Source organism: Diabrotica virgifera, chromosome 7 (genome assembly GCF_917563875.1).
Source record: "Diabrotica virgifera virgifera chromosome 7, PGI_DIABVI_V3a".
Taxonomy (NCBI): domain Eukaryota; kingdom Metazoa; phylum Arthropoda; class Insecta; order Coleoptera; family Chrysomelidae; genus Diabrotica; species Diabrotica virgifera.
Genome location: NC_065449.1, coordinates 184,479,225 through 184,493,269, shown reverse-complemented (window position 1 = coordinate 184,493,269; position 14,045 = coordinate 184,479,225). Strand labels below are relative to the sequence as shown.

Here is a 14,045-nt window from a genome sequence, read left to right as displayed (position 1 = left end):
TTAAGTTAATCATGCTGGGCTTTTCACCATAATTGTATTGTGTCCAAAAGTTTCTGAAAATAATGGCACAGTATTAATAACAAACGGTAGTGACACTCATCAGCACTTTTCAAGTTTTTAAAGTCTCGTTTTGTAGAGGTAGCCATCTTGTTTGGGCCGAAAAGTTATGAGTGGATTGGCTCAATGAAAAATCTTTCTGATAATTAGAATTATCAAAAGCTTTATTGTAGGGCTTTGGGTTTGAAATATTAGACGAATTAGATAGGTCAAATAAATTATCAATTCTGTGAATGATCTCAGTAGTTCCAACAGCTTGTGGAGGTAAGGTATTAAAACTAATGTACAAGTTTAAACCAACAGCAACTGTGCTACTAGGACCTGAGTTGCTAGTTTAACCTTCAAACTATTTAAGATTTAAAGTATGCAGAAGGGCAGTGAGTTCTGTGACTTTTTGCCCCAATATTATGTCTGTGCAAAAAAAATGCATGACTTCATCAAGGTCGCAGAGTGTCATTACTGTATGTTAATAATACTGTGGTAATAGATGCATAGTGAATATGCATATTAATACAGGGTGTAACAAAAACACAGGTTATAAATTTAATCACCTATTCTGGGACCAAAAATAGTGTGATTGAACCTAAATTACCTTATAGTGCGGCAGATATGTGAAACAATTGCACCTTTAATGATACAAGCATATAATTAAGACCACATAAACTACACATATAAAGGTTCAAATTTAGATATGAGGCCATCTCAGATTTTGCCTTTTTACAAAAATGGCGGGCATTTAAAATGGCGGCTAAACATATGTGTTTAATAGTACCATAACTTTTGAACGAAAAGTCCCATTTCAACCAAATTTGGTAAATAGGTTCTTTTTATGATTTACAAGATGGATGTGGTGAACCAGAAGAATCGGTTTATTAGAAGTTGTTTTTACTGGTTGTTTATGTAAATTTTTTTTTTCAATTTTTTCCCTCTGTATATATTAATTTTTCAAAAAGGTAATACCGCAAATGAAAAGAGTCTAAAAATATTTTGTAGAAAATATTTTGAACTTTTTAGTGATGTTAATTACCATTTAATAAATGCATAACGTATCTTGACATGTACCTATGTGTGGCAGATTCGTGCAAATATTATAAGAATTATTGTGCATTTAATGGTAGAAGCATAATTATATGGACCACATATACTACACACATCAAGGTTCAAATTTAGATATCTCAGATTTTACCTTTTACAAAAATGGCGAGCATTCAAAATGGCGACTATACATATGTAACTAATAGCACTATAACTTTTGAACGAAAAGTCCGATTTCAACCAAATTTGGTATATAGGTTCTTTCTTGATGTGTAAGAATAAGGTCTTGAACCGGAAGAATCGATTTACCAGAAGTTGTGTTTTTCCTGATTTTTATGTACAAACATGTTGTTTTTTTATTAATTCTTTCACCCTAAATATATTAATTTTTCATAAAGTTAAAACCGGCGTTGAAAAGAGCGTAAAATATTTTCTAGGAAATATTTTGAACTTTTTAGTTATGTTAATTACCAATTAATAAATGCATAACATATTTTCACATGTACCTATGAAACTAAGTGCAGCAGATTCGTGCAAATAATATAAGAATTATTGTGCATTTAATGGTAAAAGCATATAATTTGGACCACACACACTACACATACAAAGATTCAAATTTAGATATGAGGTCATTTCAGATTTTGTCTTTTACAAAAATGGCGGGATTCAAAATGAATCTGTCGCACATACGTACGTTATGCATTTATTAAACGGTAATTAACATAACTAAAAAGTTGAAAGTCTTTCCTAAAAAATATTTTTACACTCTTTTCAATGGCGGTATTATCTTTTTGAAAAATTAATATATACAGGGTGAAAGAATTGAAAAAAAAACAACATATTTTTACATAAAAAACAGCAAAAACAACTTCTGGTAAACCGATTCTTCCGGTTCAAGACCTCGATTTTACCCATCAAAAAAAGAACCTTGATGCCAAATTTGGCTGAAATTGGACTTTTCGTTCAAAAGTTATCGTACTATTAGTCACATATGTATAGCCGCCAATTTGAATGCTCGCCATTTTTGTAAAAGGCAAAATCTGAGATGGCCTCATATCTAAATTTGAACGTTTATATGTGTAGAATATGTGGTCCAAATTATATGCTTCTACTTTTAAATGCACAATAATTCTCATAATACTTGCACGAATCTGTCACACATAGGTACATGTGAAGATACGTTATGCATTTATTAAATGGTAATTAACGTAACTAAAAAGTTCAAAATATTTCCTAAAACATATTCTTACGCTCTTTCCATTGGTGGTATTACCATTTTGAAAAATTAATATATATAGGGTAAAAAAATTGAAAATAAATTATTTACATAATATAAAATAATTTTACATAAAAAACCAGAAAAAACACAACTTCTGGTAAACCGATTCATCCAGTTCAGGACGTTTGGTTGAAATCGGACTTTTAAAAATATATCGTGCTATTAGTCACATATGTATAGTCGCCCATTTTGAATGACCGCCATTTTTGTAAAAGGCAAAATCTGAGATGGCCTCATATCTAAATTTGAACCTTTATATTTGCAGTATATGTGGACCAAATTATATGCTTGTATCATAAAATGTGCAATTCTTACAATATTTGCACGAATCTGCCGCACTATTAGTACAAATGTGCACATAAAAAAAGTTACAGCCCTTTAAAGTTACAAAATAAAAATCGATTTTTTCCAATATATCGAAATCTGTTAGAGATATTTTATTGAAAATGGACATGTGGCATTCTTATGGCAGTAGTATTTGAAAAAAAAAATTATAATGAAATTTAGACACCCCATAAAAAGTGTATGGGGGTTTTGTTCCTTTAAACCCCCCCCCCCAAACTTTTGTGTACGTTCCAATTTAATTATTATTGTAGTACCATTAGTTAAACACAATGTTTTAAAAACTTTTTTGCCTCTTAGGACTTTTTCGAAAAGTCGAGTTTTTATAGAGATATTTTGAATATTTGTCAAATCCATCGCATATTTGTATACAGTTAAGTACGATTATGGAGACTTAATAATAATATGAAAATTTATGTATGCTTTACATTTTTAAGTATATTTTGAACCATATTAAAAAAGAAGCCACATCTCGGTAAAAGGTGCCTTATCAAAAAAATACAAAGAGGCAAAAAAGTTTTAAAAACACTGTGTTTAACTAATGGTATCGCAGTAATAGTTTCAATTGGAATGTACACAAACTTTTGGCGGGTTTAAAGGAACAAAACCCCCATAAAATTTTGATGTAAACATATTAAAAAAGAAGCCGCAACTCAATAAAAACTGCCTTATCGAAAAAATACTAAGAGCCAAAAAAGTTTTAAAAATATTGAATTTAACTAATGGTACCACAATAATAAGTTAATTGGAACGTACACAAAAGTTGGGGGGGGGGGGGGTTAAGGGAACAAAACTCATATAAAATTTTTATGGGGTGACCAAATTTCACTATAATTTTTCTGCAAGATGTTCGTATCATAAGAATGCCACATGTTCATTTTCAATAAAAAATCTCTAATATTTTTCGATATATTAAAAAAAATCGATTTCCATTTTGTAACTTCAAAGGGATGTAACTTTTTTTATGTGCATATTTGTAATAAGGTAAGTTAGGTTCATTCAAACTATTTTTGGTCCCAGAATATGTGATTTAATTTATGACCTGTATTTTTGTTACACCCTGTATTGTATTCAGTGTATTTTTCTATTAAAATTCGCACAGTGTGACAGTGATAAGTGTTATCTAAACCAATCGGCCTTGTTCCATTGGTTAAATGCATATCTTAAGTGTTTATTTGTTATCATTTTTCTGAATAGCTTATACAGTGTTTCGCATTTAAGATGAAAACAGCCCTATTTCCACTATCAAAATAAATACAAATTTAAAGTTTTGCAGTCATACAGGTTGAATGTTCATATTTTTTCGAATTTTCGATATTTTGTTTGGCATTAAAGATATCGGAAAATGTTATTTGAAAAAGTTATTCCAAATATTATTCTAACTCCACATACCAAATTTGATGACAAAAGTTGCACTTTAGTTTTTTCATTACATATTTGTAATCAGGACCGTAAAGCCTAAAATTGGTTGTCCTAAGATGCATCTTGGGACAGCTGAACGGAATTTTAGGGTCCTGACTACAAATAATGAAAAAACTAAGAGTCGGAATTTTGTCATGAAATTTGGTATGTGTATAGAGCTGTCTTCATCTTAAATGTGATAAATGAGATAAATGTATTAAGGTGATACAGTAGCGATCAACAGGTAGCCAAAACGCGTTCCAAGATTGCGGCTGTAATTTTGAATATTTTTTCGAGATATTTGGCACACGTATTCGTAATATAATAAAGAATGGCGGTACAGAGCAAAATTTGAAAAATATATTAATATGTGGAAATTACTCTGTAATTAAATACAATATTAAAAAAACGAGCCTGTACCGCCATTAAAAAGAACAAAAAAATACACTTTCTTCAAATAAACTTTTTTATCCGATGCCTAGATTTTGTGTCATTTTTGAACTACTAATGAAATTAAAAATTTTAGTAGTTCCAAAATGACACAAAATCTAGGCATCGGATAAAAAAGTTTATTTGAAGAAAGTGTATTTTTTTGTTCTTCTTAATGGCGGTACAGGCTCGTTTTTTTTAATATTGTATTTAGTTACAGAGTAATTTCCACATATTAATATATTTTTCAAATTGGGCTCTGTACCGCCATTCCTTATTATATTACGAATACGTGTGCCAAATATCTCGAAAAAATATTCAAAGCTACAGCCGCAATCTTGGAACGCGTTTTCGCTACCTGTTGATCGCTACTGTTTCCTCTTAAGGAATAAAGACATGTATGATTCTCATGTATATTCGTTGCTTATAATTTAGGAGTATCCACATTTTTCATTAAATTTGTTTATTAGCTATAGAAGTTAAAGTTGAAAAGAAAGAGTTAGCAGAATATGACCAAAATTATATAGACACTCAGCTAGGGACGTCAATAGACATTCAAGATTTAAAGGATGAACCAAAGGAAAATAAACCAGGTTAGTAGGTGAGGCAGAAAGCCAAATAAATAAACATTCAGCAAATGAATATCATGCTGTGCTTTTCATATATTTTTGGTAATAATTAGAATACATACCTATTTGGTCAATTGTTCCATGTTCCATAGAGTTTGTGAGTCACCATAACTGTATTGTTTCCAAAATTTTCTGAAAGTAATATATGCATAGTGAATATACACATTACACAGATCAACATGAATTTTGAGTCTGACTTATGTATCTCTGATTTTGATTACTTATGCCTAACTAAAGAAAAAAATATATTTTTATCTAATAAAGTTTGCTTTTGTACTTACCAGAACAAAATTAAAAATTTTATGAAAAAGCTCTATTTTTTAAAAGAAAAGAAAATATGGTTCAGATTTTATTACAGTACAGAGCCTCTACTATGTGCTTATATGTATTTCGGAATAGCCGTTTCCTCATCGGAGCACCTGGGTAGAGGCACTGAACTGCAATTAAATCCTTTCAGGGTAATTATCAGTAGTAATTGCACAAGAGCTCTAAAATTCTATATTAATTTTAGAGATCGAGTGCAATTTGTTGCGATTATTTAATGAATAAAACTGTTCAACACCAAAATTTTATTGTAATTTATTTATGTAAGTACAAATTAGTACAATTAAACACACAGTTGTTATAAATATTAATTTGACGGTTGAAAGTCATCACTTTTATAATTTTTAAAACATTAATTGTCATTAATGTCACTGCGAATGTATTTTTTCGTAGCAACGAAGGGCATCTGACGTAATATACTTGACGACGGGAAATTATCAAAAATTATGGATTTAATTTAGATTTATGTAGCTGTCTATTGGTCAGAATCTCCTATGAATGAAATAATCAAAATAATTACCAAAGATGCTATTAGCACCTTCTATGAATCGAAAGTTAAATAAGTCAGGAAATAAAATTCGAAATTATTTATCCTCTGAGCATTTTAAGTTGGAAAAATAAAGCACAACAGAGTGGCGAAATACTCGACAAGGGAAATCTAAAATTGCATTTCACGTCCTGTCATTCACCGTGATAATAATTTTAGCGAATTATTTCCTTTAATATCCACAGTTTAGTGCCTCTACCTAGGTGCTCCGATGAGGAAACGGCTATTCCGAAATATGTATTAGCACATAGTTTAGTAGAGGCACATAGTTTAGTAGAGAGTTTAGTAGTTTATCTTTTCTTTTCTTTTAGTTTATGCTTTCACTTTTGTGGATATTAAAGGAAATAATTCGCTAAAATTATTATCACGGTGAATGACAGAACGTGAAATGCAATTTTAGATTTCCCTTGTCAAGTATTTCTCCACTCTGTTATGTTTTATTTTTCCAACTTAAAATACTCAGAGAATAAATAATTTCGAATTTTATTTCCTGACTTATTTGACTCTCTAGTTTTTAATTCAAGCTATATTTAAAAGCAAACAAATTTTGAATTATATATTTTTATTAATTTTAATTATAAAAGATGGTTTATATAAAACCTAAAAATACAAGAAAAAATACAAAAAAACTCTAAAAATGAATAGTTTTGGCAAAGAATATATACTCTCTTAACGTCTATATTCTTTGGTTTTGGTATTTTTTTTGTGTAAGCCAGAACTTCTTTGGTCACTTATTTATCGTTCTTTAGCAAATACCACTGTTTTAGCTGTGAAGCTAATATTTCTGCTTTAAGTTTAGGTAGGTTTAAATCTCTTAAGTCATTAAACTCTTCTGAATTAGTGAGATGTGATTCTACAGATGGTGATCCGATAAAAAATTGCTGCTTTCGTTATTACTGGATATTATTTGTAGTGGCTGCTCTTGTGTCTTCAGTTTTGGACTGGAATGCACTGGAAAATTTTCACTGTGGTACTGTGTGGTACTGGAGCAGTTGGACGTTGATTGTAGAGTTGGGTACTGACATTTTTGTCATTTCTGCTAGAGTGACATCAGAATCGGACTTTTTGTTGACCTGTGCTATATTCAGTGTATTTTTCTATTAAATTTCGCACAGTATAATAGTGATAAAGTGTTTTCTAAATCAATCCGTCTTGTACCATTGATTAACCTTCGGATGACCAAGGGGGGCAAATTTTGACCCCAATGTATGTTTTTATTTAATAAATTCAGAAATATTTTCAATTTTAAACTCATACCCTCTTATTTTAGAATAAAAAAAAATTCCTATATTTTATGAAAAAACATTTTTTTTTCTGAATTTGGTATCAAAGACGAACTCCCTTGCCCTTCCATGTTCCAATTTTATATTAAGTAAATACCGTCTATTATGTGGAATTGTTTGTAAGAAACATTCCAATATTGAAAAAAAAATGTTTGTTAAACCTGTGGCGACGTAAATTGGTGTATATTTTAAAATTTCTTTAGTTCTTTGTTCAGAATGATGATTCCTGTTTTTGTTCAGTTGTAATAATTAAAATATGTTTTACCAATGTTTATTTATCATTTATTGTACAATACTAACATTAAAATTACGAATACATTATTTTATTTCTTAAAACAACTTATTTCTTTTGTCAATTGTCATTTTTGACTGGGGGTCATTTTTTACCCCCGTTGGTCATCCGTGTAACAAAAAAAGGTTGGTCATCGCAAGGTTAAATGCACATCTTAACTGTTTATTTTTTAAAATAATTTAGATAAGATATATTATGTTTATGAATGTACTACTTACTTTGTTTCTGGCCGCATGGTCTTATCCTAAAGCCAATAAAAAAATTGTTTATTTGTTATGGTTTTTCTTGTGACACCAACGTGGATAACAAAGGCAATAAAAATGATAATATGTAACTCGACAAATTAAACAAACATAAAAATATCTATACTTGGTGCTACGTAACTTTTCGGAGTACCTCGGTAGCCATAAGTCTTCAGAGATCTAGGGGTGTGGATTCTTAATAGATTTTAAATATAATATAAACTCAAATGCTCGGGGGCGCCATTGGATAAAAAGAAAATGAAAGACGAAACATACTTAACACTTCAAAAAAATAACTAAAGTAAAAAGTTAATAAAAATATATATGCTTTTTCTCATGAGGATATTTCAGTGCGTCACAGTTTTTCGATTTCTTTCTAACGCATTAAATTGTATGTGACAGAAAAAAACGCACGTCGGTGACATTTATAACATTTATTCTAGTTGTCAATAGATGGCGCTATAATCTAAAATAAAATAATTTGCGAATTATATAATATATCTACGAATATAATCTGAACAATTTATAAGACTATACAAATCAAAGAAAATACCATTTTATAAATGCAATAAACACAATTGATTTGCTTTTATGCCAAATTGCAAATAAAATGTGACAACTGTCAGATTTAACTAAAATGTCATGTCACTAAAATGTATATTATCACGGACTTTTCTACCATTTCTGACGCACTGAAAAATGCGCATGAAAAGAAGCATAGTTATCATAAGATACAAACACACTTACATAAACATAAATATAACATGACTTACCATAGTGTTCTCAGTTCAGTTGAATATCATTTAGGACCAAGAGAAAGGGATCAGATAATAATATTATCAATAAAAAAAAATTATTATAGAATGAATCAACTTTTTATTAAAATAAAAAAATAAAAAAAAATGAAATGATTGATCTCTTGTAGACAATGTAAGAGATTCTGTTTACAAAAACAATAAAAAGGTTTACAAACAATACCTTGTCATATAGTCCTGTCCTCATTCTTCACGTGAATGTCCAAAACACGCACTTTTCACTGAATTTAGATAAAAAAAATAGTACAAAAATGTTTATTTCCATGAAAAGTTTCAGAAAAAAAAATAAACTTCCAAATCTGCTCATATTGACTTTTTAAAATATTTAAATAACTTCTAATTAACTTCTTGAAGAATTTATTATTAATATTGACACCTAATGCATGACTTTATCCATGACTGCTTCCAAAAAAAAAAAACTTAGTGTATTACACACTAAAACTAACCAGCTTTTTGCCTGGACGCGGCAACGCCATGATTTCTTCATAAAAACTTCGAAATCGGCTACATTCTCACTTAAGTTCTCAATCAAAACTTCCACTTAAAAAACTCAAACTAAAATTTCAACTCAACTCTTCAGAAACCGCTATAAGCGGTCTCTGCCCGGGGCTACAACTAAACCTCCGACTCTCTGACTTCAACTTCCAAAACTTGAATGCTTAATCTCACAACTTGAATGAATCTCCCCAAACCAAAACGCTTCCTTCCTAAACCCACTCCATTTCTCTCATTCTACCCTACTCGTCCAGTCAACCAATAAGGAAAAAGTTCAATCCTTCCTTCCTTCATCATTGACTAATAAAAAAAAAAACTAAGCTTCCTACACTTTTTATCGACCAATAGGGAAAACCAAAACATATTTTAAGCCCAACCTTCTTAGTAGGGAACCATCAAAAATCAGTTTGCAAAGTCAGCAAACCTCTCCCAGTTCCACAGTTCTCAAGAAAGATATTGCTGAGTCCACAATTAACACCTGCTCTCTCTAATACTGATATTAGCACGTATTGTGTATATAAACTCCAACAATCGTGGCGCCAAAGACCATTAACTACAATGTAACTGTTTTTTACATCACAAACTGAACGAGCGAGAAATTAAACACAGGAAATCGAATGTAGACATGACTACAAAATAATATAACGTTTTTTTTTTGACAAAACTGATAAACTACAATTCCATATACCTCACGTATTTTTCGGAACAGAAATGAATTCCTTACATTCGCTATGCATATGAAGCGATATTCTGATGTCTACAGGGTGAGACAAAAATGTGTTACAATACATTTACAATTTTTGGTTTCTGAATGAGGCTAAATAATTGAGTTCTTTTGAACCGTTTCATTCTTAATGGCTTATATAGTAAGCGCCACGTTACTAGATACATGGGTAGGTACCTAATTGCTATTCTTTTTGGCTAATCCGGCCCGTTCTCAGATGGAACCTTAATCCCTGTCATGTTACTGTCAAGAAACTATTCAGAATAATTGTTTTTCCATACAAAAATTACATTAATTAATAGTACTCTGCTTTAAAATAACTTTATTCAAACATCAAGAATATTACAATACTTAAAAACTTTTACAACTTTAACAAAATGTCAAACGTCAAATACGGCTGATCTATTATTTGTCAAATTTCTATGTATATATCAGTTTTTATACTTTTTTATGTATATATCAGTTCTAAACATCACTAGACATAAAAATAAACGTTGCAAAAAGTGAAGGGTCCAGGACTGTAATAGCTCAATATTCCTATGCATATAGTAGGGTGGCGCTTACTGTATAAGTAAATGAGATAAAAGTACAAAGGAATATAGACACATACATATGAGTCTCGTCTATATTTCTTGTTTATAATTTAGGAATATCCGTAATTTTCATTAAATTTGTTTATTAGCTATGCAAGCTAAAGTTGAAAAGGAAGAGTTACCAGAATATGACCAGAAATATGTAGATAATGAGCTAAGGACATCAGTAGACATTCAAGATTCAAAGGATGAACCAGAGGAAAATCAACTAGGTGAGTAGGTGAGGCAGGAAGCCAAATAAATAAACATTTATTTTGTTTTTTATCATTTTTCTGAATAGCCTATATATAAATGAGATAAACGTGATGTACATATGTTTTTCTACAGCCACTATTCAAAATGCAATTTACTACACAGTTTTATGTTAACAAAGTTGATATTTTCTCACAGTATAAGATATTATGACATTAGTGTGCAGAAAAGTGACGTTTCTGTGCCGGAATAGCTATTCGTATAACAAGGGAAGTAGATAGACAACCTGCGTTCTGGCGCATCCCCTAAATCGCAACCCTTAAATATTAATAAATGCCAAACGGCTTAACGTAGGATGACGTGTGACGTATCGTTGGAAAGGGGATGAAAAGGGGGGTTGAACGCAGTATGTGGCGTGCGCATCGGAATATGCCAAAAGGGCATTACGTCATATCTTCTTTTCTATTGGTCCGATTTTGACGTAAGAGGGCTCGTCGGAACGGGGAGGGGGTAAAGAACACACAAAAAACAAAGATGGCGCCAGTGCCAAAAGGGCATTACGTCATATCTTCGTTTCTATTGGTCCGATTTTGACGTAAGAGGGCTCGTCGGAACGGGGAGGGGGTAACGAATACGTTGAGACAAAAAACAAAGATGGCGGCAGTGCCAAAACGGCATTACAGCATATATTTGTTGCTATTGGTCCGATTTTGACGTATGGAGTGTCAAATAAAAGCGGTGGTGACACAGAAGCCAACTGTCAATTCTTCTTCTTCTTTTCGTTTGTCAATTCTTCTTCTTTTCCGTATAGTGCCTAACAGAACGTGACATTTGACGTATGACGTGACAAACGAAATAAAGAAGAAGAATTGACAGCATCATGACATTGCCGGCCTTCTATATACTTGTGTTTCTTGTCTCAACTTATTCGTTACCCCCTCCACGTTCCGACGAGCCCTCTTACGTCAAAATCGGACCAATAGAAAAGAAGATATGACGTAATGCCCTTTCAGCAGTAATATGGCTTCTCAAGATAGCGGATACGAAAGTGAAGAGACAATTATCTACGACGCTGAATTAGATCGAGTACTGGAAAAATATGAAGAAGCTGCCAAAGATGAGCCATATTATCTATTGGAAACTACCTATCCAATAGGATGTTTTCACATAAAAATTGGTCTATCTCCAGCTCGACAGTTTTCTCCATCCATTATTCTGTACCAACATGGTGAATGTACAAGAATCAGTTTAAACACATTCGAGTGGACTACCCTAATTGAGATGTTTATACAAATTATGGAAGAATTTTTCATACCACCTTTGCCCACCTGTTCCGATGAGTATGATCCAATCGAATTTGAGTGTGGTGATTTCTGCAAACTAAGACAATTGGTAATGGAAAATGTAAAGTTCCTGACTATCGAGAAACATGGAATCGAATATTATTTATGTGAAGATGATGTAAGCCAGATCCTGAGAGCAAACATTGATTTAGTGTCTCAACGAGTGTCGTTATTGGACAATTTACAGTTTTTTTCGTATTATAGAAATGTTGTATACTTTATTCAGCAAAATTGTCATAAGAGTAACAGTTTATATAGTCGACTTCACGCTTTAACTGCGTTTTGTGGAATTTTTCCAGATACTTTGTTAAGTCAAGCTTTGAATGAATATGTATGGTATTATAGCAATAAAGTTGTAAATGATTTGGATAATTGTTAATAAATAATATTAATAAAATATGTTGTCTTTTATTTTTTGACTTTAGAGAGTGTAACAGAGGTTATCAGAGGTCAGCAGAGGGTAGCAGAGCGCAGCAGAGGGTAGCAGAGGGTCACAGAGGATAACAGAGGCTATCAGAGGGTACCAGAGACGTATAGACGTCATCAGAGACAAGCTAACAGAAGGCACAGACGATCACAGAGCGGTATAAGGGGTCAGCAGAGTGTAGCAGAGCGGAGCAGAAGGTAATAGAGATTAGCAGACGGTAGCAGAGCGCAGCAGAGGATAGCAAGTCGAATGTCACGTCATTCACGTTCAAATGTCACGTTCTGCTTCGAACTTCACGTCATTCACGTCACGTCATTTACGTCCTACGTCACATGTCACGTCATTCACGTCACGTCATTCACGTTCTGCGTCGAATTTCACGTCATTCACGTCCTACGTCGAATGTCACATATCTACGTCAAATGTCACGTTCTGCGTCGAATTTCACGTCATTCACGTCCTACGTCAAATGTCACGTTCTGCGTCAAATGTCACGTCGTTCATGTCACGTCCTACGCCAAATGTCACGTCATACGTCAAATGTCACGTTCTCTTAGGCACTATACGGAAAAGAAGAAGAATTGACAGTTGGCTTCTGTGTCTCCGCCGCTTTCATTTGACACCCCATACGTCAAAATCGGACCAATGACAACAAAGATGTCGAATGTCACGTTCTGTTAGGCACTATACGGAAAAGAAGAAGAATTGACAAACGAAAAGAAGAAGAAGAATTGACAGTTGGCTTCTGTGTCGTCACCGCTTTTATTTGACACCCCATACGTCAAAATCGGACCAATAGCAACAAAGATATGCTGTAATGCCGTTTTGGCACTGCCGCCATCTTTGTTTTTTGTCTCAACTTATTCGTTACCCCCTCCACGTTCCAACGAGCCCTCTTACGTCAAAATCGGAACAATAGAAAAGAAGATATGACGTAATGCCCTTTTGGCACTGGCGCCATCTTTGTTTTTTGTGTGTTCTTTACCCCCTCCCCGTTCCGACGAGCCCTCTTACGTCAAAATCGGACCAATAGCAACAAATATATGCTGTAATGCCGTTTTGGCACTGCCGCCATCTTTGTTTTTTGTCTCAACGTATTCGTTACCCCCTCCACGTTCCGACGAGCCCTCTTACGTCAAAATCGGACCAATAGAAACGAAGATATGACGTAATGCCCTTTTGGCACTGGCGCCATCTTTGTTTTTTGTGTGTTCTTTACCCCCTTCCCGTTCCGACGAGCCCTCTTACGTCAAAATCGGACCAATAGAAAAGAAGATATGACGTAATGCCCTTTTGGCATATTCCGATGCGCACGCCACATACTGCGTTCAACCCCCTTTTTCATCCCCTTTCCAACGATACGTCACACGTCATCCTACGTTAAGCCGTTTGGCATTTATTAATATTTAAGGGTTGCGATTTAGGGGATGCGCCAGAACGCAGGGTAGCAGAGGGTAACAGAGGGTAGCAGAGGATCACAGAGGATAACAGAGGCTAGCAGAGGGTCACAGAGGATAACAGAGGCTAGCAGAGGGTACCAGAGACGTACAGACGTCATCAGAGACAAGCTAACAGAAGGCACAGACGATCACAGAG

At 33.1% G+C, this 14,045-nt stretch overlaps 1 protein-coding gene and 1 long non-coding RNA gene across 8 annotated transcripts in view; one reads left to right on the top strand and one right to left on the bottom strand.

The window, feature by feature from the left end:
- Positions 1-14,045, top strand: part of LOC114326818 (zinc finger protein 678) — a 222,409-nt gene that overhangs the window by 184,533 nt on the left and 23,831 nt on the right. For all 7 annotated transcript variants that reach the window (XM_050656173.1, XM_050656176.1, XM_050656177.1 and 4 more), the window contains 2 exons: positions 5,014-5,136; positions 10,577-10,699. In XM_050656173.1, coding sequence (XP_050512130.1) covers positions 5,014-5,136; positions 10,577-10,699 — 246 coding nt within the window. The remainder of the gene's footprint in view (positions 1-5,013; positions 5,137-10,576; positions 10,700-14,045) is intronic.
- LOC126888182 (uncharacterized) overlaps positions 1-14,045 on the bottom strand; it is a 110,417-nt gene that overhangs the window by 73,099 nt on the left and 23,273 nt on the right. The gene's annotated exons all lie outside the window — the stretch shown is intronic.